General features: G+C 32.7%; 2 protein-coding genes across 2 annotated transcripts; both read right to left on the reverse strand.

Annotated features, from left to right (window-relative positions):
- Positions 1-804: 804 nt before the first annotated feature.
- LOC148597396 (uncharacterized) lies at positions 805-12,105 on the reverse strand. Its single transcript, XM_088563573.1, has 2 exons — positions 12,013-12,105; positions 805-6,184 (listed from the first exon to the last, which is right to left on the reverse strand). Exon 2 carries the CDS (start codon positions 6,177-6,179, stop codon positions 5,127-5,129), a length of 1,053 nt encoding a protein of 350 aa, XP_088419699.1. The 5' UTR covers positions 6,180-6,184; positions 12,013-12,105; the 3' UTR covers positions 805-5,126.
- Positions 11,572-20,952, reverse strand: LOC148597397 (uncharacterized). The gene is made up of 2 exons (XM_088563025.1): positions 20,446-20,952; positions 11,572-11,730 (listed from the first exon to the last, which is right to left on the reverse strand). Exons 1-2 carry the CDS (start codon positions 20,950-20,952, stop codon positions 11,572-11,574), a joined length of 666 nt encoding a protein of 221 aa, XP_088419151.1.
- Between the last annotated feature and the right edge of the window lie 6,747 nt (positions 20,953-27,699).

A 27,699-nucleotide genomic window follows, 5' to 3' on the forward strand; every position in this document is an offset into this window, starting at 1 on the left:
CAACATTCCTTCTTTTGGTGGAATGGTACTTCGTGACACTTTTAAACAGATCTACTTTACTCAAGTAGAAATCAGGAAAATGTTTGTTTCTGGCCCCCGTTCCTAATATGGGTCAAGGCACAGCCCTGACCTAAATTGAAGTATCCTCTGGTGGAATGACACCTTTGTGGTGCAATTTTAAAAGATCCATTTACAGATGGTCAAATTATTGTGCTGACTTAGGAAAATGAATGTTTCTGGCCTGCAACTGGCACCTCATTTGTAAAGTTCAAATCCAAAACTCCCTAATTAATCTCATATAAGTTTTGTGTTATAGAATATGTCTATGAACATCAACACATACTTTTACTGAGTTATTCTTTTAACTTGTATGGAATGCTTGTTTTGACCCCTAATTCCAAAACAGTCAGGGACATAACTCCCAAGTTCAATACATGTAAACCTTACTTTTGTGATTAGGAATCTTTTTGTTAAATTTTATATTTATTAAGTACAACCTACTTATACCTAAGTTATCACACAAAAACCTATGGTCAATGATGACAGCAGTTGTACAAAAATTGTGCTATTCATAGCCCATTGTCATATTACATGTACAAAAAATACCGATCTACAGTTTTATGTAAGAAAACAGAAAACCAACATTTTATAAAGCATGGCGTTTGTGGCACTCCTCATTTTAGATATAAAACTTGTTTGCTTGTACAATATTATATAATTGGTACAAGAGGTTAAGATACCTCCCAACAGCACATTTGGCCCTGCTATATGCCTTTACAACCTTATGTTAAAAACAAAACTGAATAGAATTTGACTTTATTTATTATGGCAGATTGAATAACACAACAAGAAGACTGTTTTTATGTACAATGAACTAATCATTCTAATATACTAACAACTCACATCGGATATCACTAACAATAAGACATTTTAAATGTTGGTGGACAGGGGCAGCAATTTCCAAACAACTTCCACCTCCTCCTTTGTACACATGTCCCTCTCTAAATGACAGGCATAAAAGACAAAAATGCTGTCCATTTATTCTTATATCTCTTCCCCTTCATTCATACTTCTCATCCCAACTCCCCCACCAGCCTAGTTCCCACTGAACCAAAAAGGACAACAAACATCAACAATTTGTCAACTGGATGGAAAGCAACCATTTGATTTCTGTGTAGAAAGTATGATTAAATTAGACATAATTCACTGTACTTTCAATTTGTTGATTAAAATACAGAAGGATTTGGGGAAATATGTACATAACAGATTTTGAAAATGGGAGTTGTATAGGGGTTCCAGGAAAAAAGGGAGTTTCCAGGCTATAAAGTACTCATTTTCCACAAAATTAACAAAATATTCCAACAAAAGAAGGAGGTTCCACCCCTGAACCCCTAGATCCAAAACTAGGTTTTATTTAAAAAGTATAAACCACATTTCTTTATAAATTCAACTGAAGCCAAACAACTACCGGTATCATTAGAGAACAGGAAAAATACCAAAATAACAAAATTTTTTAAATGATGAATCCTTTCAAAATAAAATGTTTGCTCCCTTACATGTACATTGTACATCTTTTTTTTCAATCACTGGTATATGAAAATATTTGTTCATAAAAAAAAATCAATTTCAATGTCATGATTTGATGAATATTATTGCTAACACTTATATTAAATCAATACTATGACTTTTCATTCTATGGTTGATTGAAAAGTCATTTAAAATGAAAAATATGCATTTCACACATCAGTGAGTTATCTCCCCTTGCATATGCATTTTTTGTATGAATTAAATATGAAATGGTTTTATGGTATGAATTCCTATGCCCTGTGATCAATTTAAAAAAAATGTAAGTGTAAAATTAGTCATAAGTTATTTCGTGTAGGTCAAAGGTTCATTACTTACCATCAACTTTACACTTTGAACTTTAAGCAAAATTGATGGCCACCTTTTAACATCATGATCATACATGTACAAGTACAAGCACAAGTAACTCTCTTCCATAGAATGTCCATATCTAGGAGGAGAATTTTTCGGTTAATTACACAACTTTACAACACATAAAAATATCATAGTTTCTCATTCATAATATCAAAACATCACATTATATCTATCCAGTCCTATAAAACTGAAATACAGCTGTATGGTGATTCAGAAATATTGCTATCATTAATTATTGCAATTTTGTTATTTAAGTAAAATGAGTTTATTTCATTTTTTGACTAAAAATCCACATACATTATGTTGAATGTTCCCTAATGTCACTTTTGATCATTATGATTATTAGTCAATCACATTTTTTTCGCAATAACAAATAATCGCAAGAAAGTCTAAATTTACAGTAGAGTGAAAATTCATATTACTTTCAGAGCCAAAAGTTCCACACATGAATATCGTATTAGGTACAACATATGATTATCATATGAATCCAGCATAACATACAATGTTTAAATTGTTTCAGTCTACACATGATTATCATGTGATATCATGTTCAAACATGATAATCATACACAGGCAAATGTGCCACATATGAGAATCATATGATTATCATGAATCAAGCACCATATGATAGTCATATGTTTCAGTTAACATATAATAATCGCATGGTTATCACATGATAATCATGTTTTTTTCCCAAACATATGATTATTATATGTTTTCAAGCCCATATTATCATACATGAATCTCATGATAATCATATGACTACTACGTTTAATGTCATATGATTACATATTTATTATCATATGAATTGAGCACCATATGATTATCATATGTGGCACATTTGGTTGTATATGTTATCAAGCCAAAACTAACACATGTATCACATGTAAATTGTTGTATGATTACCGTATGCTTGCCATGTGATTATCATGTGACTACAATATGATTAGCATATGATTATGTATAATTACCCTGAGATTTTCATATGATTACCATATGATTTTCATATGAATCAAGCACCATATGATTATCATATGCAGCACTTTTGGCTATGTAGATTATATCTAATATTCATGGCTATGGGAAGTTTTATAAAATCCTGAAATTGTTTAAATCAAAATTTATATTTGTATTGTGTACCACTTATTGGTGATATCATTCTAACATAGTGAATTAACAAGCTATATCTCATATTATAATGAAACACATAAATGACTAGTAAACTTTAGGTGTGAGGAAAATGCCTATAAGACTGACCAGTACCACTATTCATAAATTTAAACTGACACATTACATATTGTACATGCATGTACATGTATACTGACTAACTGAATAAGCTACTGTCCTTTCACGGATTACACAAAGCTTTTAGAAAGCCTTTTGATTCCCCTCTCTGTTGGAAGTTTTGTTAGTTTAGTGCGAAAGACTCGATCTCTTCTTTCATAATTTTCTGGATCCAAACCCTCCATTTATAAATTTCTTGATCTGCCCCCGACCTATCAACTCTAAAACTGCAATTTAATGTTTTATTTTTTCTTCACAGTTTATCTAATCAACTTTATTTTTCAAACTTAACAAGATTTCTTAAATGTTTCTTAAAATTGGACCATTACAGAGCAGTAACTTGACAAAAACTTGAAAGTGTGGCTCTCAGGGCAGATCCAGAAAATTAAGCAAGTTGTCACACAAAAACCCAGTGTCTGTGAATGATAATGACATGGACAACACTGCCATACCATTATAAGACCATAAATTCTGGCTGCCACATAAAAGGGGGGTTTTGCTTAATTGGTGAAAACCTAATTAATAATGGTGTTAAGATGACTAGCTAAAATGTATTGCTGTGAAAGTACTTTAATTCGTGGAAACCAATTTTCGTGGATAAGGGAAGAAACATAAGTTTGTGGATTCTTGAATAAGTGGTTTTGAGGTTTTCAGTATACACATGAAAGGGATTCTTCTTTTACTTGGGAATCAAATTTCGTGGTTTGGCCTACCCACGAAAACAATGAAAATTTGTACCCCACAAACAATAGTACTTTCACAGTACATATATGATCAATAATTATTAAATTGCACATGATTCTAGAAACATACATTACAATAAATATTGTGTTAATTTTACAACAGATAAAAAAACACGAACACACATACACAAGAATTTCAATTTTTTAAGGTTAAGGATTGTGATAGGGCCAAAAAAATGTGCTAGTTTCCTGTAACCAAGGTGAAAAATCCAGGTTGGTTGATTAATAAGAAACAAACATTCTTCGGGCCCAACATGGTTTGTATGTAAGGAAGCTGCTAACAATAGAAAATATTGTCAACACTAAAAAAAAGGCCATACATGTCATGGTCCAAAAGAAATGTTACCTCTAAATGATTGGGCAGTGCTCTAGAATTCTTTTCTTTTGTCAACCATGCTACATGTACATGTAAGTGAAGTTTAGGGAAAATTAGAAAGTTTTGCATGTTGACTTCTATTTGGGAACGTTACAGAAATTTCATGTTAATGTTCGGATAGCTGAAGTTTTTTAAAATTCAGGAGCACTTACTAAGTACATTGTATGTTCACATATGAACTACATACATGTACACGTATCCTGTAAAACATGTCTAAACAAACCCAGAATTAACTGGAAATCTGTCTAAAATGTATTCTAAAGTCCCTTAAAAGTTTACAATTCAATTGAACCAGTACAAACCGAACATCTATCTAATACTGACTGAAGCCTTCTCTCCTTGGGGTTTACATTTAAACATTTTCGTTGTACATGTACACTGACAGCCTGTACTTACATGCACACATACATGTATGAACTTATAAAATGTACAGTGTTCTAAGAATTTCGAAAATTTTAACTTTCAACAGGAAAGATTCACATTAAAATTAGCTTTCCAAGCTTATAATTAACATCTTATAGAAAATTCCAAGGGAAAGTAGCAGTTGAAAGATAATTTTCCCTGATCTAAATTTCAATTGCCTTGGGTGACGGGAAAAGCGAATCCTAGAACACTGACGATGGGAAAGGGGAATCCTAGAACACTGACATGGTACAGTTACAAATGTATGTCAACATTACATTATTTACTTTGAGTAAAATTATTTTAAAAATCTCACGAACAAGGGTACAAAAGAAGACAAATGTGAAGATTTTCTTATTCACATTCATTATTGAACTGTAGACCTAAAAACTAGCTGTTCCTTTAAGGTCTCCATTGTTTACGTGTCGTTTCTTATGACGATACAAAGTCCCATATTGCGAGAACTGTTGACCACAACTGGAACATTTATATGGCTTTTCACCTGTGTGGACCCTGATATGAACCATCATATTCTGCTTGCCAATAAATCCTTTCCCACATATTGGACATGCATGAGTTCTCTCCCCTGTATGGGACATCATATGACGACGCAGCACAAATTTTGTAGCAAACGTGCGTCCACACTGAGTACAGGTAGTGTCTGTGATGCCTTGACTTACATTCAATTTCATTTTTTCAGCAATTTTTTGAAGCATTGATGGTGATAACTGCAAATTTGTATCACGATTGTTACAAGTTTGGTTTCTTTTAAATTGTAATAGGACATTTTTCCTGTATGTTTCAGCACTTTCATCTTCTAAATTACTTTGTTGACTTTCCATAGGCTGTGTTCCATTTTGAAAAACTGGATATTGTGTACCTTGATTACTTTCTTTCTTTAAAGCATTATCCCCAGGCCCAGCATAGGAAAGATCTATTACTGATAACCCTTTTTGCTCTTTTGTAGAATTATCTCCTCTAACATTCTGGCATGGGTTGTCTCCCCTATTTTCAGACATTTCTGAGCAGTTTTGAATATACTGTTCATCTGTTGGGTCAACTTCTTTTTTTATTTCTACATCTGTCAAGTCAATGACATCACTTTGTGGAATCTGTGGTCTTACTTGCATGTTTCTTTCAGAAATAAAAGTAAAGTCTTGGTTTTCTGTGTGGTCTTGCAGAGTGGGTTGATCTTCATGGAAATTTAAACTTTCATTATTTCCATCATTTGAGTTATTGTTGTCCATTGTAGTAGAAGACTTTGAGTTCACGTATTTCTTCAATGCATAGTACTGTTTCATGAATATTTCTAACGAAGACTTGAAGACAACTAAACAGTCATAAATTTCTTTCCTTGAATGGGTACTGATGTGGGACATCACCACGCTAATATTCATGAAGACTTCACCACATACATGGCACTGTTTAGAATCCATTATGTCTGAAAAATATTTTTAAAAATAAAAAAAATAATTATGTCAGTCGATACTGTGAAATAAATTGTGTCAGTTTTACAATGTTTAAGAAAATCAAATACATTCTTTAGTCTGGGTTGGTGGTTACCATCTTTTTTCTCTATGCCAGTACTTTTTGCCACTGATGAAGGTTGTAATTCCGAGAAATTGGGCCTTTCTTTCTTTGTATTATCACAATTAATAACTAAAGGATACTCCACTGCTCTTATTGTCAATACACTGTAAATTAGCCTGAAATCACATCCCACAATATGGCCTGCCTATAGACATGATACATATTAGAGCATGGCGCTGCACTATGCCTTCATCTTCTAGCACCATCCTGCCATCATAATGAATTTCACAATGTGCCCCCAGATGGCCAAACCCAACTTTGAAGTTATAAGCTTAACTTAATTATTTTTACCCCTGTACTCCTGTTGTGTTGACACCCATTTATGACACTTTTACTATACCATACTAGGGTGAAGGATGTTTATTGCAGGTTTCAGTAAATAAATTGCCCTCATGTCAAGATGTGGTGCCCCCAATTTAACTTTCTGTGAAGGTTGAGTGCCCTCAAAATACTAAAGTAACCGTGTCTTCACAAATTTCTGTGGAAAACACTAGATGTACAAATCTGTATTCAAAACATTTACTTGCTGTTGTATCATAAGTAGTTGTATTGAGGACTGTAACAAAAAGATACGGACAGACAAATGAACTGATGGATGGACAGACAGACAGCAATGTATACCACCTGATTTCAAAGGAATGAGGTTGAAAAGTACATTTTGTGTTACCAAGCATTTAAAAATGTTATGTATTACATATTTATGAATGATAACACAAAAAACTTAAAGTCTTGACATAAATTCTTGAAATGTTAAATGTTAAGTACTTACATATTTGCAGCCCCCTCTGATTAGATAAACTAACTAATAAATTAATTTCATTGCATTGCTGCATAAATTTACTTTACAAGGAAATGTATCCTTATAAAAATGCACAAATAATGAACACTGTGATCACAGTGGGATATATTAAGAAAACAAAATGTAAAAGATTGAGTTATCTCTCTTTGAATAATGAACATTTTTAGAAGGAGCTATCAGATACATCATGTGTGATAATAGTGCAGGCACCAACATATAGGAAAGCTGATAAGATGGATAACTCCCAATAAGTTATTATTTGAAATTTAGAACACAATAATAGTCTACACATTAATAGTTTTGGGGCCAGCTGCAGTCTGCCTTGTGGTATGAGGAATTCCCTGTTCATCACTGAAGAACAGCTGTTATTTTGTTCGTTGTTTTAAAAACAGCCCCAACCCTTTTATTTCCAAGAAATTGTTGCCATATTTTTAACACATTGGGAAATGCATTCCCGAGAAGTGAACAAAGTACCTGGCCGAGAAATTACGTCTTGATGAACATTTCACTGGCTTCTTTATATGGTTTTAAAAAAAATACGCCTGACAACTGGGAGTTTTCCTCCCTTTGGGAAAAATATTTTTCAACATATTGGGAAAAGTCTCCAGGGGAAACAACCAATACTCAGCTGCAAAAAAAGGGTAACAAAATCATTGAATGGGGGGCTTTGGACTAACAACTTCATCCTGGTGGGGTTTTTGTCTCTTTGACAAATACACCATACCTATTCTCCTTATACCTGGAATCATTTTGATAAATAATTCTCTATGGATTGAAATGAAAGTAGTCTATGTAGAATCACAAGCGACATGTTTTTACAAACAACATAATTTGTTGTTGTTCTCAAGATTTAGTACAGGCTATTCAAAGGTGGAGCTGCCCCGCCCTTAAATTTGCTAGCTCCACCCATACGTTTCAGAAAACTGATACCAAAACCATATCTATAATGAAATACATGTAAATACCTATTACAAAATACATGTAAATATTGAATAGGAAATTACATTTTTTTTCTTTTGAAGGAAAATATATGACCATAAAATCAATTTTTACACACCACAAAAACATATGGAAAACTTTGATTAGATATTTCAATCAAAGGCTATGAACATGGAATATACAGTGTGTAGGTTGATTTGCCCTACCCTTGAATTTTTATCTGTGGTGATCCTTGGTTCTGTACATGCATGTACATGTACATGTATTACTACAAAATACATGTAATAGAAACATAAACTTACTTTCTGTAGACATGTAAGAGAAATTCATTACACTACTGAATAGCTTTTCCCTTTCTGTTCGTAATTAAATACAAACCACAAAAAAATGGAACTCATCTCTCAAACCTAAGATTAATAATTGGGCAATGGGCAATTCATGCATGTACATTTACATGTCCTTTTCTACATGTAGTTGTAAATGTAGCAACTACATGTAGTACTTGTATTGAATATAATAAAAATCAGAAAAGAAGAAATTGTCCACATTTTAATAGCATTTCATTTTAATAAACTTTAAATAGCATAATACAGTAAAAAATATACATACAAATTGTATTGATGGATGTCAACATTATGTTGGAATTGACACAAGAAATAAAGGTGTTGAATGAATGAAAAACAAAAAAATATTAGTTTTATATACATGTGTTGTAAATTTCGATATGCTGTACATGTGTTTCAAGGAGTAACCTCTCATCAAGAGTATTATAATCAAATATGTAGGAAGATCATAATCAAAATATAAATTGTTTACAAGAAGTACTCAAAGCAAAACTATCAAAAGAGGAAGCCAAATCCATCACCAAGAGGTTCTACCATATGCAAGGTAAGGAATGAAGCCTCAGTGTTTTAGGTATTTTAAAATTTGGAATTCTGCAAGATTTCATAAATAGGGTGGATAATGTGATGTAATTCAGGGTGACAAGTCTGACTACTGGGTTGATAAATACCCTAAGGAACCTCAGGACCACCAGCAGTGGTATCGACCCAGTGGTTCTTAAGTACAAAAAATACCAGTTTTATATATTGTAAATTTGATATGCTGTACACTTTTCAAAAATATTATGTGACAATACTATCTGAAGAATCAAAGCTTTACCTACAATATATATGTACATCATAGAATTACATGGGTTTTTTTATAATTCATGTGTAATTTATTATATTATATTTTGTCCTTATTTTAATAATAGTGACTGACTAAGGGTTATTAGGCAAAATACCAAAAAATAGTGGTTACACCTCTTTGAATAAAATAGGTTCAGAAGGTTGAAATTTTTCATTTTTTTTAAACAACTCATGAGGTTAACTTGAAATGTTGCTAAATTCTGCGAGTGTTCACTGAAAACGTTAATTACAACAACTGATCACTAGACAATCATTACAAACAGGAATGGAACATCAACAGGCTGTAAATTTACAACTTTCAGTTGTCTCGTAGCCGCAGCTGCAAGCAAGTGCACAATCATTATTGGGTACTTTTGTATTTACCAAGTTCATTTACAAAAGAAAACAAGGATAAACCAAAGACGATAGGGTTGGTAAAAGGATACACCAAAGAGAATAGGGTTGGTAAAAGGATACACCAAAGAGGATAGGGTTGGTAAAAGAATACACCAAAGAGGATAGGTTTGGTAAAAGGAAAAACCAAAGAGGATAGGGTTGGTCAGTTATTTGTATTGTATTAAATTTTATGTTTTTTTTCTTTTTGGCAAAAAAGTCCAGGGTATGCTAGGGTTCTCACTTCTTCTAATAAAAAAATAGCAAGTCCCAGGACTCCCTTGCCACAAAAATAACAAGTTGTATAGGGAATTCAGAGGGTCCAAAAGTGAAGTGTCTATGTTTTATGTACTTATGTGTTTGTTTTGTTAGTTTGTTTTACATGTACATGTACAGTAGTTTATTTATCACATGGTTTATTGGTACAATCAGAAGAACTAAACACAATTATAACTTTATGTATATTTAATACCAGCAATTAATTTTAACAACCAAAATACAATGTATACATTTATAAAATGACAATTTCATTTCACTGTATGCTTGACGGTAAAATCTAGGGTCAGTCAGGTCACTGGAACTACACATATTTTTTTATTTGGCCTTAACATTCTATACAAACCATGACAGTTAGCATTACACTTCATGGCTCAATACTAGTACATCAGTAACTCATCACTGGACTTAATACTGGACGACACATCATATTTAAAAAAAAATTAGAAAACATTTTTGCTCAAACTTCTGAAAATTGGCGACAAAAATTGGCAACTGGCGATTTTTCTGGCAACAGAATTTTGAAACCCAGAGCAGCCCCTCACGTGTACAATGCATCATGGGCGATTTCTTTGAAGTCAGTGTATAAATATGAACAATGTAAAATAAATCAAGTTGCTAAACATTTTTCAGACATGTTTCTGAGAGAAAAAAGTAAATGATATATGAGAGGTAGTTGTATCTAATCAAAACAATTTCCACAAAGACAACAATCATCTAGTTAAAGGGTAATCAAGGGAACCAAGACCCGAGTGGAAATTAAAAGAATTCCAAGATGAAAATAGACACACACAACAAAAAACACAAAACGACCAAAATAACACAAAAGTGACCTCCCTTGGACCATATAGCATCTCCCCAGGACAATATAGCATCACATTATTTTTTACCAGGTTGCTATCTGAAAAGGACTTCCCACAGGGTAAAATACAAATGTGATGCTATAAATCTGAGATGCAAGATACTATACTGAAATCAGGGGTTACTAGAATGTTATCTGTAGACCTGTAAATCATAGGTAGAACACAGCACATACATGTACAAAAAAAGAAGTAAATGAGCAATATGGACTCCACTAAACATCAGGAACATGGGCCAGTTGCAATAATAGGGTAAGCATCCTCTGCTTTTCAAGAAATACCCACCGAGTTCATCATAAAATGTCACGTCTTGGGTAGATGAACGAGAAATGGAAAACTACATTGTATGACAAGGTGAACAAATTGGTTCTCATGGTGTGATGGATACACCATAATGTTTCACTAGTTCATAAAGATGACCATGATACTTTTGTAGTGATGACTTAAATCTTGTAGCAACACAACCCTGTTCCAGAAACATGAGAATTACATATGTTAAAGAAATGATATGATCCAGAGAAATGTGAGACCAGAAATTCCAATCTCCTTGGCAAAAAGATCACAAATAGTATTAAAAAATTAAGACTGAAAATTAAAGGGTTCTCACTAGGACTTGTAATGTAACATTAGATTTAATCACCTAACATCAACGACCTCCTGTTTTACAGGACAAACATTCAAAAAAGGAGAAAAATACAAAGCTGTAAATTCCCGCCCTATCTCAATCAATCAAAGACTTTTATACAATCTTAACTACTATGGAATCCAAAATGAAACAATAAACTGGATATTAGCTTTTCTTTCAGAGTCCAAACAGGGTCTTGGATGGAAAGTCATCTGATAATGCCCCACTGACCTCTGGAGCCCCAAAGAGTCTTGGGTCCAGTCCTTTTTCTGGTCTACATAAATGACCTTCCCAAGTACTGTAATGGATTACTGGATACCAGAAGAAACTTCCAATCTACATGTAAGTCAAATTCATGTACATGTACTATTTGTCAAAAATTCTTCTACAGTGACCATGTAAATCTTTGTAATGGTAATACCGTCGATATGTTTAGAAACTGTTATTTTAAAACGAAGATAGTCATGTATTTGTCTATTATTTGATGCAGACTGTAATGAGATGTTTTTGGCCGTGTTCAAGAGAATACTTAGAGAGCTTTTCAGAATTAACGACAAACTTTGATAACAAAAAATAATTCAAAATCCCTTTAGATTTTTTAATGTGTTTTTATCTTACCAGAACACGTTTAAATCATCACTTTGTTCAGCATTTGTTGTAACATGATCGCCTAACAAAATTTTCATAAAGACCGGAAGTTTAACTAAGTAAAACAACAGCTGGCACAAATCCGTGAAATTTGTATTCCGGAAAATAACCTTTGGTCTTGATGATTATGTACGACTGCGGTTGGTATTCCCCTTTCATTTTGGAATAATTTATATTTAAATACAAATAAGAACGAAAATGATAAATGAAAATTGTTCTTCTGTTACTTACAAGCACACAAACAAAATTTTTTATTGATAATTTAATGCGCACGTGAAGGCAGAACAATTTACAAAATTTCATTCACTGATTACATTGATTTCTATCATTGACAAACAATTATAAAATAAGACACACATTCACAATGACAGAAAAGAAAAAGATGAAGAAAAGAAAAAAAACCGCATCATTTGTGTGGTGAATAACACTGGACCGTTATATACAAGTGGAAATATTCATAGCTTCATATGAATATACATTTTCATCTTCTTTAGGTCATTGCTCCCAGTTTTTAGTGGAGTCCAAGTTGCTCATTTGCTTTTGTTACTTTGTATGTTTGATTTTAGTTACTTTATGTTCTTTGTTGTGTATGTCTGTTTTCCAAGTATGGTCTTTGTCCCTGGATTGCATTCTTTTGATTACCCCTATACCCTTGGTTCCCATGATTACTATTTCATATACTTGTTATATCTTATATTGACAGAAAAAAGGATATCAAATGAAGAAATATAAAAAAAACATGATACAATTCCCCCAGGTATTCAACCTGATTATATTGACTGATTATATTATCAAATACTAAACTATCATCAGGGAGAATTATTAAGTAACTTTAGATTATGATACTTTTTATTTGATTGTTCTATGATGTCTATTCTTATATGATTGGACTTTGGACAGTATAATAAAAAGTGTGACTTATCTTCAATGTCAATGTTACATAACTTACATATTCTCTGTGGCGCTGGTATATTTGCAGAACGAAGTTGATGATACAACCATTAACGCTCCCTTCGAGAGAGTATTAACATCTTTTATCTTTATTATTCATTATTATTTATTATTTTTACTGTATTATTGTTTATTTCAGTTTTTTTTCTTTTCTTTTTTTCTTCTATCATTATCACTTTTGACCCTTAAGTGTAAGTGTTTGGAAGAATCAGACAAAATGGGAAAAATCAGAAAGACGCATGTCAAAAAACCTACCGATATAACAATGTAATATCACTCAAGGATACTTTCTCTATTTGAAATTAACAATATTTCATATTTGCATCACTGACTGCTCAGAAATTGTTCAATAGAATGTTAGAAAATTGAGGTTTTTGACAGAGTTATCTACCCTTGAAATGTTAATTTTCAGTGCATTTCAATGAAATTGTAACTCAATGGTCCAGCATGATGTGGAAAATTTTGTCTGTTTTTCTTTATTCTGATGGTGCTAATAGTCCATATAACACTGCCTAAATGATGAGTTTTTTCATACCATGTTTCAGCCACTGTCTGATTCTTACAGGGACTGACATTTGATTATTCTAACATAATTCATTTTTTTTTCTTATTTGTAATCTTTATCTAGAGGAAATAAAGAATTGATGATGATGATGATGATGATGATGATTATGATGTCATTAGGTCATGTTAATTGATATAATTATAATTAACTAACTAACCAAGTTGTTCATTATAGTGACATGTTTGTACATCAATTAAGAAATATTCAGATTTATAACACCCGGCCCTTTGGACATGTAAGTCACTTTAACTATAGATAGTAACAACGATGTATAATGTGTTAGTCAGGATTTTTAACTGAGTATGGGGAATAGAAATGTAGAGAGTTACAAAAATCGTAGGTTTAATGCAATTGTATTCTGATACTAATCTTGAATTTGAGGATTTCCACCAGACCTTTCGATTTTTTCAGGATCCACATTGAAATAATACCACTTCGGGTGTAACAAGTGTCGTGGTAGGACTGGATCTTTTACAGTTGTGAGTATAGAAGTTAAAGGTTGTAAAGGCGGTTTGGCGGTAAATTTTGCAGATCCAGCTTTGCAGTTCTGGATTCTTGCAGAGTTAAGGAATCTAGTACATCGATCATCGTCCTTGGTAAAGGGACCGCAAGAGGGTAGTACATATTTATGGTTTCCACTAATTCTTTTTGGGAGAGTGTGGTAACAGCATAGATCTTATTACTGCTATTAGTTCCTTCGTATACCTCTGATAATAAACATTGAATGTTATGTATTTTGCAGACAAAAACAATGTTGTTTTAGGTTTTGTCTACTGGTACGACAACATATTTGTTATGCATAGTAGACCATGTTTTTGTTACAACTGGTGTAGCATTGACACTCATTGACCTACTTAAAACTTGCATACGTTTCAAAATTAAAGACCCAACAGCCTTTACTCAATCTGACAGTGAATCAATGTCTTCTTGTTCTCGTTTTGTCCATTTTCTTGTATAGTCAATATCCTCAATGGTCGTGGTGCACCACATGACTGAGGTCATTTCTTAATAGACCGAAAAAATATAAGGCATTCCTTAAATAGAATAGATTACAAAGTACTCATCCGAATCCTATTTGTCAGCGTTTTCCAGTTTTCGTGTGAATTGTTTACGCTGTTTATAACTCGGTAGGGCATGTACATATGTACTGTAATTAAAACTGAATGAAACTGAAAAATGTGATCGGAATTATTATGAAAAAATGACCGAAGGACATTCATGTTTTCCTGAAAAGAGTAGTTCTTCAAGCTGCATAAGATATAAAGGTTCTATTACATTAAACCGCGCATTTTATATTTATCTTTCATTTTTTTGTTTGTTTATAGACTGTTAACCAAAAATGAAAATATCCGATAGAAACATGAAATCCAAAAAAAATCAAAAACAAAAACAAAAAAAAGCAAAAAACAAAAACAAAAACAAAAAATGACAATGAGAGGTTTTGTGTTATAGCCCTAAGAATATACCAATCGAAAGGTATTTCTTCAGTGTTCGACCAATGTTCGAAATTCAAGCATCGACAAATCATAGCCAAACAATTTTTTTAGGCAAGATTAAAAAAATGTATGTTTTAGGCTATCCTACCTTCTCTATTTTTGTCTGCCTACTCTACCTCATTTTATTGGTATTTTTTTTATAGAACGCTGCTAAACTATTATGCTTATTGTTGAGCACTATGAAAGTCAATAAATCTTTTCTTTAGTATCTACATGACGTATATGAAATAATTTTAAAAAATATTTTACCTACCTACCCACCTACCCTATTTTTCATCCAATGTAACATTAAACAGATATATAATTTTTTCAGGCCTTAGTCTGATGAGCCACAAAAAAATATCAAATACCAGTCGTTTTTTTTTAATTTCAAAATACAAGTTTGGTGGTTAGCTTAGTGTTATATGGACATGTTAAATAAATCTTGACATAGAATCATCAATAGTCCGGCGACTTTTGTTTTGTTATATATTACTGGTGTCCCTAAAAGAAAGAAAATGAGCGAGGGAGTTATAGTTTTTGAAAATCCCTAGGGATCTCTTGCACGGACGGTTCCAAGTTCCATTTATGGCGTTGTAATCTTTTAAAGATGATTGCATTGTATCAAAAGGTGTTCAGAGTAGATAAGTACTCTGAGTGTTTACATTCGGTTAATACACACCTACACACAAAATTGTATATGCACCACCATGTCTGTTCGTCCGCCCGTCTGACCTCTGTCGGACATGCTACTGTCCATTTAAAAAAGTATGATATTGAAAAGTCTGGTAATGGATTAAATACCAGGCTTAATTGGTCAACATGACACAGATCGATCATGTGACATCTAACTATTCTTTGGTGGCACTAAACAACAAGCATTCACATACACATATAGGTTTTCATATATACATTGAGATTTAGTTCATTGCTTCCGCATAATTAATCTAATTATCATCTACTGGAATGAAATATCGGTGTGTAATTAGGATAATTAGTAATTTACCAGAATTTCTTTGAAATTTGCTAAATACATGGAGATGAATCACCGAACTTGCCTTTTCAGACTCCATCCGATATAAATGACGTCATAGCACTTAATCTACATTATATTTTGGCATCTGAGCAACAGTATAGACTAGTCTTAAATATTTTATAATAGAACATGGAACTAAAACAAGAATGGACAAGTAGAGAGTTTACAAGTTAAAAATGGATATCTTATATTAGTAATATTTTCTCTTCAGAAAAAAGTTCCGTTAGCAAGGTAATAGATATATGTACAGATGTGATCAGTTCTAAACTCTCACAACTGTCAGAAGAACAGTTCTAGAGCCAACGCTCTGCTAGAATTGTCAGAAGAGATTAGAAGAAGATCTCTATCATTGTTCCTAAACAACTGAAAATTAATCATTTTGTGCTCTTTTTTTTTTTTTTTTTTTTTTTTTGGTCACTTTTGGGTCATACTTTTTGCAAAGGAATGGTATCCATGCCCGATAAATAACTTCATATTTAGTGAATATATTAATTATTAGATAGATTATCGTACTTGTATGTGAACGTATAAAGTTGTTTCTTGAGAGTGGACGTCGTTTTTCATGTAAGCAACAAAATTTTTTAGTCCTCAGCGGTTCTTGATAAATGACGTGTAATTTGAACAACATTGTGACGCCATTACAATGAAATAAAGCTACAAGACATTATTTTTTTTTCTAATATTTACTTATTTTACTATATTTTGAACATTTTTTTATGTTATTAGCTCAAAGTTAATATTTTTTGGACCATATTCATAGCATAATGCCGCTACCTCTTTAGACACCAGCTAGTATGGCAGTGAAACCAGTCGTGTAAATGACCTTTCAAGGGAGCAATAGCATAGGCACAAAAGGCAGGTGGTCCTTATATACCAATGGGCAACTGAATTCATCAGTAACTTGTCTTGAAATAATGAGTTGACTTATTAATCATTATAGATTTTTGAAATAAACTTCCTTTGATCAACAGTTGAAATACTAGAATTAAGTACTATGAATAAGTGGCCTGAAAAATGCAAAAAATTCCAACCACACTACAATTGTAACATTCCTATGTAGTGCATTCAATGTAAATATGAGCCGATCCGAGAACGGCCGTGTCGGTCGTATTACACCCTACAATTTGGATTTTTTTTTTGCATAAAATCTCGATTTTTCAGAAATTTTAAATCCAAAGTTTTATTTGTTTCTTTTAACATCCCTCTTATCGAAATCCTGGATCTGTCCCTGGTAAAATTAAAATAACATGTATAAAACCACCATGATTTTTCTCTCCATTTGAAGGTCACTCAAGACAGGTTTAATCGTTCAGCTTAAGTTTACATCACAGTCTGATAAGATAGGTTATTGATTGAGTACAAGTGGCCACTAATTAAGTCAGATTTGACTGAATATATTTAATCAGTCTTTTTTATTGATATCATCTAATGCATACCCTTTTTTAAGACTTTCATTAATCCATTCAATTTTAATTAGAAATAGGAGGTAGTCCACATCCAACTTTCCGTTCTATTATATAAGACATAATTAGCGGAAGACCTGTGACCTTGAAAACGCCTATCCCGATCTGTGTTAATTAACTATATACATGTACTAATGGCAATAGGGTATGTAAGTCTCGTCACGTGACTCCGTGTTTTCGTAAGAATGGGTCCTACTCTACCATTCAAATGTATGGAGATTCGTCATTAACATAGCATTGAGTTCAATATTAAAAGCGAAGTATCATTTTTGGGTAAAAATACTGATAAAAAATGACAATTATCAAATTCTAAGAGATAAAAATGTTTAGAATAGCATAAAATAGAAGATTTCGCATTGTGGAGCAGCATTTGAATTTCCCGGAAGTACACACTAAAATGCATATCGGTCTTCAGATTTCAATACGTTCTACACCGGAAATCCCGGAAGGGAAACTGAAACTAGAACGAGACTTACAAACCCTATTGAAAAACACTGCAAAGTAGCACGTTATTGCATAGAAAGGCATCATTTGTAACCTGTTTGATGTGTCATTTATTTGATTTGCACTGGATTAGATTATCGTGTAATTGATATTTTTGCCATTGTATAAAGACCGCACTTTTTTTCTATTTCTGTCACTCACGATTTAGTTTGGATAAGAATCTTATGTTGGTGTCAGGTAATCAGAAAATGCATGTAAAATGTAACTGAATATTGAAAAAGCACCAGTACGTATAACATTATTTCAAGTTAATATACAAACTTTGACAGTCCGTGTAAAGTCATTCAATTTTTTTCTGACTTTCCAAGATTTTTGTATTTTCTAAGGGGATCGACTGAGCACAGCATCTAGAATTAAAGGGACACAGGATGAAGTGAATAATAGAAATAACAATACAAAGGAGGTCTAAAGGACAAAAGAAGACCAAACAAAACAATAAGAAAGGACCACTGCTTGGAAGAACAAAATGAAATATGTGCGATACATGGAAAAAGAAACAATTGAAGAGGTGAAATAACATATTTCCCCGCCATATTTCTGGTTCCCTGCTAAGTTATTACTTCATGTGGTAAGACTCTTATTAAGTACCAGTTGTAGCATTTTCATTCGGAACTTCTGGTTTTGTCTTTTATCGAAGGTAAAGAGCAGAAATATGGCGGGGAATCATGGTATTTCAGCTCTTCAATTGTGAGATAATAGGGAACATTTCAAAATATCCATAGAAACAAGATGGCGGATAAACAATACATTCAATGCAAAATTCTCGTAGGAAAAATAAATTTTGAATTTTTTCAACCTCAGAGGTAAGAACGAAAAATAATTGTAGGGGAATCGTAGTACAGAACGACATAAATAAAATGGTAAGTTTTTGACAGGAACCGTCGAGTAATTACAAAAATAAACGCAAAAAACCGCAAACAATCTGAGGTGACTTGGACTATTCTTTTTTTTTGTATTGTACACCATATACCAAACATGTAGTTGGCATCTCGACATTTGGAACAATAAGAATTAAACCCCAGACTTATTCATATGCATCTGTTTTGTTGTCAGTTTCACAAAAATTCTAAGTGTAAAATTGATCGGAAGTAATGACGTCATAAACAAAAATAGCATTGTGACGTCATGATTTACGATCAATTTCACACTTACGACTTTTTGTGAAACAGACGCCTGAATAGGTATGTGATGCGTTCACCGAATTTCACTATGAACTGTATACTGTGTCCACCAATGTGACTTCGACGAAGAGACTAGTAATGACACCAATTCGACTTATACGAAACTAAAGCAGAGTTGTAAGAAAAACGGTGATTATTACCTACCTGGCGGACGATGAAACAAGATGCGTAATTTAGGATCTTGAGAGAAGGAAGGCTTGTGGCAGTGACAAAATACAGGAAGAATATTTCATTTATGGTGGTCCGAAGACCGTGAGATGCTTAATAATTTTATTCGACTTATTCATAAAATTGTCATTCCGAGTGATTGGCAGAAAGGTATAATTATGCCAGTATTTAAAGGAGGTAACCGTGTCGTTACTATCATGGCTGATTGAAGAGGCTACAACACTTCACTGTGGAACATTGTCAGAGTCTTCCTAGAAATACCCGTTAAATATGTGAAATTGAAAAAAGTAAACCGTACTTCTTTGGTTCAACTTCGAAATTTAGATATTCATCATCTGCCGAAGAAAGTGTTTCTGAAAAGGCTTACACATTCTAGGATGCAGTCATCTTAGTTTTATTTCTGATATTGTGGATATTACACTCAGGTGCCAAAAGTTTGTCAACTTTTTTTCAAGATGGCGTTATTGTAAACAACAAACGTCACAATAAAAATTAAAAATCATACCTTTATTTATGACATAAAACTTCAATATTTTGTAATAAATCCTTTAGACATTAACACTTGTCGGCAACGTTTCGGCAATGTTCCGTATAGGCTCTGCAGGTATGTTACACTGATCTTATTCCAGGCCTTCCGAAGTTCGCGTTTTAGGTCCTCCGTGTCTTTAATGTGAAAAATGTTTCTTTTTATGTGATTTTTCAAGACCAGCCAAACATTCTCAATCGGATTTAAGTCCGGGCTCTGTGGTGGCCAGAAAAACGGTTGAATTCCATTTCGCTGCTTCCAAGCTTCGGTTTCTCGGGACCTGTGCACGGGACAGTTATCATCCATAAACTGAAAGTCATTATTCGGAAAGTGTTTAATGATAACAGGCCATAAAAAGTCATCTAAAGTCTTGATATATTTCTCCGAATTCATATTTCTGTCAACGAATGCAAGCAGTCCTCGTCCGAAGTAAGTAATAGTACCCCAAACCATAAGCTTCAGACTACGAGTCGGGCCCTGATTCAGATATCCAAGACAATAACCACGCCATTTTTCGTTTTGTTTTCTCCATACCTTCACTTTACCATCCGGTTTTATAACAATAGTCATCTCATCACTGAAAATAACTCTCTTCCAGTTACGGTTAGCTGTCCAATGTAGTTTTCCACGACAGAATTGTAGGCGTTTCTTCCTGTTAACCTCGCGTACTCCAAGTTTTTTCGCTACTGTCCTCCTATTATACCCAAGCCTCTTCAATTTACGTTGAACTGTTCTACGAGACAGTTTTACAGGTGTATCACTATTAAGTTCCGCTGTTATGTCGTTCAAAGTTTTCCGGCGGCCTTTCTTTACAATCCTTGTCAATGCGTTTTCTCCGCGAACTGTCAAAAGTTTGGGATGTCCTTTCCTTGGTGCGTTTTCGTTGTTTCCACGTTCTCTATACCTCTTCAAAACTTTGGAAACTGTAGACTTATGTATCTCCAAGATTTCTGCCACTTTAGACGACTTAAGTCCACTCCTAACCATAGATAGAATGGTTTCTTTGGTTTGAACATCAAGATCTTTACCTCTCTTCCCCATGTTTACAAACACGCGAATAATGACGTAACAAAGAAAATGACGTCATTTTTGACCCAGTCACCCTAAAAGTTACTTATTTTACTATTTTTAAACTAACAATTACAAAGTTGACATGCATTGACATTGTCACTATCGGTATCGGAAAAATTAAAAGGGGGCGTGGACGGACTAGTGTACATGTGAAAGTTGACAAACTTTTGGCACCTGAGTGTATCAATAAATATTCCCTTTCAAACTTTTTACAAGAATTTATATGAGACGAATATTTTCCAAGGAAACAAGAATGGAAACGAAAATTGAAAAATGCAATAAACCAAAGGCAAGAATCCGATTGGAATAACGGAGTTTCAGATCAAGACGATTTTTTTTTCGCTTTTAACAAATACACAATTCAATCTCTGTCGCTAGAATATGGTCTTATTCCTCAACTGTATGGAACTGAAAAAGGCATTATCACTGCAAAAACTGATTTCGTCTACACCAAAAAGACACACTCAGCCTTGCAAATAATGTAACAGAATTTTTCATGATGTAATGATTCATACATACATAGATTGTATTATTACATTTCCTTTACTCAACATTTGGTAGGACTTGCTTATCGAGAATTTTCCGCTTCAACTTTATGTCTAATTAAGTGAGTGTGATGTCAAGTCACTATACTGCATTATGCTCGGAAGACAGCCAGCCAAAGTACTCAGAAAAGGGAATTCAATTCCTTTCGATGATTGTGCTATACCCATGTTATAAGGACCACTGCAACCTACGACAAAGAACTGCGTTCTTGTATAGGGTTGTTACGGTCGAAACCGGAATTTCCCCATTCCGAAATGAGACACGTCCTGAATTGGAATGACGCGAGATCCCACGTTATTCCGTTTCAGGCTGTCCAATTCCGGAATGGGACGATCTCGTGTTTTGACGTACACTCGCTCAGGAATATGTAATACAAGACTGATACCTATTACTAAATTTTTTGATATCTTTCAGTGTTGTTGCTTTTCTATAACTGTGTTCAATTTCCCACTTAAAGACAAAATATCTCTGTCCTCCTGCTTTCCTGTGAATTTTTGTTTCAATTTTCATATAGGTACCCTTTAACAGTATTTAGTCAAATATCTCAAATTTTGCAAAAAACAAGACAGGTTTTGTTAAAAAAAAATTGTGTTACCTTTTTAAACATTAACAGTGGTCTGTATTAATAAGACAAATGCCTTAACTATTCTATGAATACCAAACTGTTTCAAAATCTCAATTTTTTTGGGCCTATATTCACATAGGTCAAGTTCTGACCCCCCTTTTTTAGCCTTAACACCAGGGAGCCTCTTGATAATTTAATATCTGCTTACTGAAACAACCAATTGCACAAAGTTGAATTTCTTGTTTACACAAAGGTATAATAGAGTCAAAATGTTGAATAATTATCATTATTTTAATGAAAAGGACATCTTAGTTCTCAAAATGCTGATTTTCAGTCACATTTGGTACCCTGGGCATGTATAAATGTACAAAGTAATTACAAAATGAGAAGTATCTCACAGACACAGATTGATATTTTGCAAGAACAGTACATAACACACACAGAAAACATCAAAGTTTCTACTTACTTCACACACTATTGAAGAAAATTCATTTTTTGTATGTCATTACCACCAATTTTTTATAAATCACATTAAAATTTGAGTGGAAGTACCATTAGAAATGGTCATTTATGAGATAAGAAATGTTTTATGGATCAGTTTTCACTTTAATCAATCAAATGGCTGTAGTACAGCACTTCTTGAGCAGTTAAAGTAGAATAAAAGTGAAAATGCAAAAAATATTTCAGTTTTTATATGTCATGTGTAACAAGTGCAATTCAACCATTTTCAAGTCCAGTCTCTACTCCAAGTATTAAAAATTAAAAAAAAATCAAAACTGTTTATATTTCAGCAATTTAAGTCACCCTATTTATTTCTTATATAGTTGTATTTAGAAAACTTTTGATAATAGCAATTGCAATCCATTGGTCATCTTTTAATCCATAAAAAACATTGCTAATTTCCAAATTTAGTAAAAATATACCATAAAAGTAAAAAATGAGGCCTTGCATTACTTTATTCCATTTAAGGTTGCTCCATTTAGTATAAAATATGATATATTGTTGTTTGAAAGCTTCTAGGATAATTGAAACTCACTTACTAAAAATCTCACTTTCCACTGAAATAGTGGTTATCAGGTCTCAGTCTTGTAGTCTTTGCCTCACATGCTTCTATAGTATACCTTAAATTTTCATGATTTTTTAAAAAAAATATCCAAGGAATTTCAACATTTGGCAATGTTTTTTCATTTAGGAAATGTCAAAAATAATTTTTTGGTCCATTTTAGAAAAAAGGCACAAACTTTGGTACACCAGGATTGGTCAAACTAGAAATAGACCTTTTCTACTTTCACTTTTATTTTGAGTTCATAAAATAAACATCTTTTCTGAAGCATTATTTTTTCATGAAAATACTGTTTTTCCTCAAAAACAAGTTTTTTGTGTTATAGCTTGATATTTACCCTGTACACTTGATGAAAAATGATAATCATTTGCGTACACCCGCTCAGGAATATGTAATATAAGACTGATAACAAAATGGACGCCGATGTAGAGTTAAAGAAATTTAGCAAATTTTGTTAACAACTTACCAATTGAATTGAACGAGTTACTTAGTGGTCCAATCACTGAGGACGAAATAGTTAAAATTAAAAATATTAGAAATCTAAAAAATGGCAAAGCATTTGCAGTTGATGATATTCTTAATGAATATCTTAAAAACACTGTTTTGGAGCTAATACCTGTATACTTAAAGATTTTTAATTTAGTACTCGATACAGGTATTGTACCAGAATTTTGGTCACAAGAAATTATTGTACCTATTTATAAGAACAATATAAGAATAAAGGTTTGGTATCGGATCCAAATAACAATAGAGGAATTACACTAAATTCATGCTTAGGAAAACCTTCTCATCCATTTTGAATGAAAGCCTTACTAAGTCTTCTGATGAGATTGAGCTCTGAGATCTGAATCACAGACTGGACTTCGAAAGGATTATTCTACTGTTGACAATATTTTTGTGTTACACTCCCTTTTAGCTATATATTATTCAAAAGTTGTAACTGTTTTGTACATTTGTTGACTTTAAAAAAGCATTTGACACAGTTTGGAGAGATGGTCTGTGGCTAAAACTTCAAGAATCCAATGTAACAGGGAAAATATTCTCAGTTATTTTCAATATGGATCAGAATTTTAAGTCTTGAGATGAAGTTCACATATTCTTCCAGTGAAATAATCCAACGGTTATGTATTTACGATCTCGTTACATCCCAGAAGACTACTCAAAACAACCGTATATGAGTAAATTTGGTGGGTTATTGTCTATCTGTAATGTTCAATTATTCAAAAGAGTGTGTGCTTTATTACGAAAAATTGCTAATATCATATAAAAGTGAATGTGTTAAAATATAAATGTTAATCTATATGTATTCACATATTTAATGATATTGTCTGTGTATTTGTCTTATTTACATGTATGTACATTTGTTTTTTTGTTGTCCTCTTGTACACCTACTGTGTCTGAGGTTATCAATAAATCTTGTCTTGTTAAATCTTGTCTTAAATGTTCATGATGACGGATGATATAGCCACACAGAGAGAGAGAGAGAATCGGACTGTTTTACTCATTATCGCGTATAAAGAAATCTAAGAAATGTCTCTCATTGTTCAATATCAAATCCATTTGTTTATTTATTACTTATGGATTAGCCTCTGTCCCGCTGATACTTCTTTTAAGCATAGTTCTTGTTGATCATGAGCTAAATCGGGAACTAAACACAAAAGCAAGTACCGAGATAAAGAGGAAAAATATATCAAGTTATACTCTGTCTGTTCCAGACTTCCCAATAAAAACTGAAATTTTCTACTACATAATTGCTTGCATTTTATTGATAATTGCTGGCGTTGAACCTAATCCTGGACCCTCGTCTACATCCAGTTGTAGCACAGAACCATTAAATACAAGCTCCACCAGCTTAAACCTAAGTTATTCGCAAATCCTGAAGAATTCTGTATTTTTTCTTCACTTGAACGTGCAAAGCATAAAACCAAAACTTAAGCAAATATCAGTTGAATATTTGATAACGACTTCGATATCCTCTCATTTACGGAAAGCTGATTAAAACAGACTGCACCTAATAATGAAATATCGATAACAGGATACCAACTATTCCGCAGATAGACTAGTTCGTTTAGGTGGGGATGTTGCTGTGTATGTAAGATCCAATATCGACTGTATCTGGCGTCCCGACCTTTGCGTTGGTCAATTAGAATGCTTATGGTTAGCCAGCACTCCACAGTATTGTAGAACTGCCTAATTTTGGTCTTGTAATCTGATGCTTTGTAACATTTATCACTTTAAAAAATTGTCAAGCATCTGTAAATCTATATATCTAGAAATAGCTCAACCCAAGGCCTTCAGGATGCAGTAAAAATTTTCTGGAAAAAAATTACCCACAGCATATAGGGTTACCATAGAAACCATGCAAAAATATGCGAAAATTTGCAAAAAAGTTCATAAAATCAGGTTTAAAAATATCAAATTTCCCGCAAAATATCTGAAATTTTTATTTCAATCCCTGAAACTGTTCAAATTTTTCCCTTCAAAAACCCCTTCCTCATATGGGCATCGCCGGTTAGATTTTGAGCTATTTCACTTTGTAATCCACTTATTAAATTTAGCATGGTAAAAAATTGACTTACTTTCACTTTCACAATGAAGTCAAATTGTCATTGAAAAAAAGCCCCTTCAACATTGAAAATATATAAAACATTGCAAAATACTTTTAAAAGTCCCCTTTTTTCAGAAAATGTTTTATCAACAATAGATTCTTCATTTTTAATCACTATAGCAACCACCGGTTTCCATTTATGTCATTTTTCATCCATAGCCAAAAGTGCGAAACTAAACTAAACTGGAGTGCTGGCTTAGAAATAAAACTTAAAAAGAAAATCGTGTTCCACCAAATAGTAACGATAATATATGGGAAGAAGTCTCCGAGTCTTTAGAATTAGCCCTGAATATTGATAAAGACATTACTGTAACAGATAATTTTATTTATTAATCAACTATCTAATTCTCCAAACAATAAAATTAAAGATCTTCAAATGTTTAGCCTTCAACAGTTAATCAATGAACCTACCCATTTTACTGAACATTCATCATCCCTTATTGACCTTATCATGCTAAACAATCCGACCAACCTGTTGATCACTGATGTAGGTCTACATCTCTTAGATCAAGTTCGCTTCCATTTACCCATTCTTGGAATATTAAATCTCCTGAAATCTAACCCACAAAAACCGTTTAAAGGAAAAATCTGTCTATATGAACAAGCAGATTATAACCTACTGAGAGATCGTTTCGCTAGAGTAGACTGGTACTCCCTATTTGTAAATATAAGTGTTTTCAATAATGAGGAGAAACAGGCCTATGGAGAGTGGTGAAGTTAGTTCTAAATTTAACATTTCATCGAATTAAACTTATTTTCTTGGGTAATATTGCTTGCTCATGCTTAAAAGTTCCCATTGCATCACTGTATTGGAAAGATAGTTAATTAAAAATTCTTGCAATGACCACTGAAATAAATTTTCATTGAATCATGATAATTTTTTATCCCATTTTCAAACATTTTCAAAGAAAAAATGAATTTGAAAATAGTCGAAAATCAGGTAAAAATTTTAGTTTGTATCTAATTGTCTTCTTAGCCGTTTCAAGACAAGACATTTATTCTCATAAACCAAATATAACAATGTATAGAGAAAGAAGAAAGGAAAAGGAGAGTGAGAAAAAGAGAGAAAAGTTTATAAAAAGGAAGACAAAGATTACAAACACACATATACATACACTATTTAAAATACATCAGATTATTTAGAGTTCAGCCAAGAGAACAAATTTCTATATTAATTTTACGGATAAATTTACAAACCTTTTTCAAAACAATTTTATTTTCTGATTCCAAAAGGTTTTTGAGTTTTAGCGTATTTGGTCTTTGATATATATTTTGGCTAATATATTTCTTCCTATCTTCATTGAAAAAATTACACTCCAGTAGATAGTGATATTCATCCCCAATTGAACCGTTATTACATTTAATACATGTTCTGTTTTCTCTTGCAATGTTATTCCATCTGCCGGTTTCAATTGGTAATTTGTGATTTAGTGTTCTAAATTTACAGAGTGTAAATATATCCTTGTCATCCAATATATTTAAGTAAGGCTCTATCTTTAAATTTTGTTTGAATAATCTGTAATTTAGAGATTTCGGTGAATGTTCTACTAAAGAAGACCATTCTTGAATAAATTGGTCACGAAGTCTAGTTTTGATCATATCTGTCAGAAGTTTTGTATCAGTCGGATTTTGGTATAACCAAACATTTGCATAACCTGTAGTTTCAAAAATTGATTTAACATATATCATCCAGCTAAAATTCATGTTTTCTTCTTCTGATAATTTAAATAAAAGTTTATAACAAATACTTGTAAGCTTAATGCCTTTTGCATTTAATAATCTGGACCAGAAAGATATCATTCTGCACTTTATATCAATTTCAAGAGGATATAAGCCAAGTTCCCCATAAACCATAAATGTAGGGGTAGACATATTTAGTTTAAGTAATATTTTGTAAAAACGCAGTTGAATTTTTTCCAGGATATTTGTACATTT

This window comes from Perna viridis, chromosome 15, assembly GCF_037379345.1.
Source record: "Perna viridis isolate PV_CMFRI_1.1 ecotype Kerala chromosome 15, ASM3737934v1, whole genome shotgun sequence".
In the NCBI taxonomy this organism is placed as follows: Eukaryota; Metazoa; Mollusca; class Bivalvia; order Mytilida; family Mytilidae; genus Perna; species Perna viridis.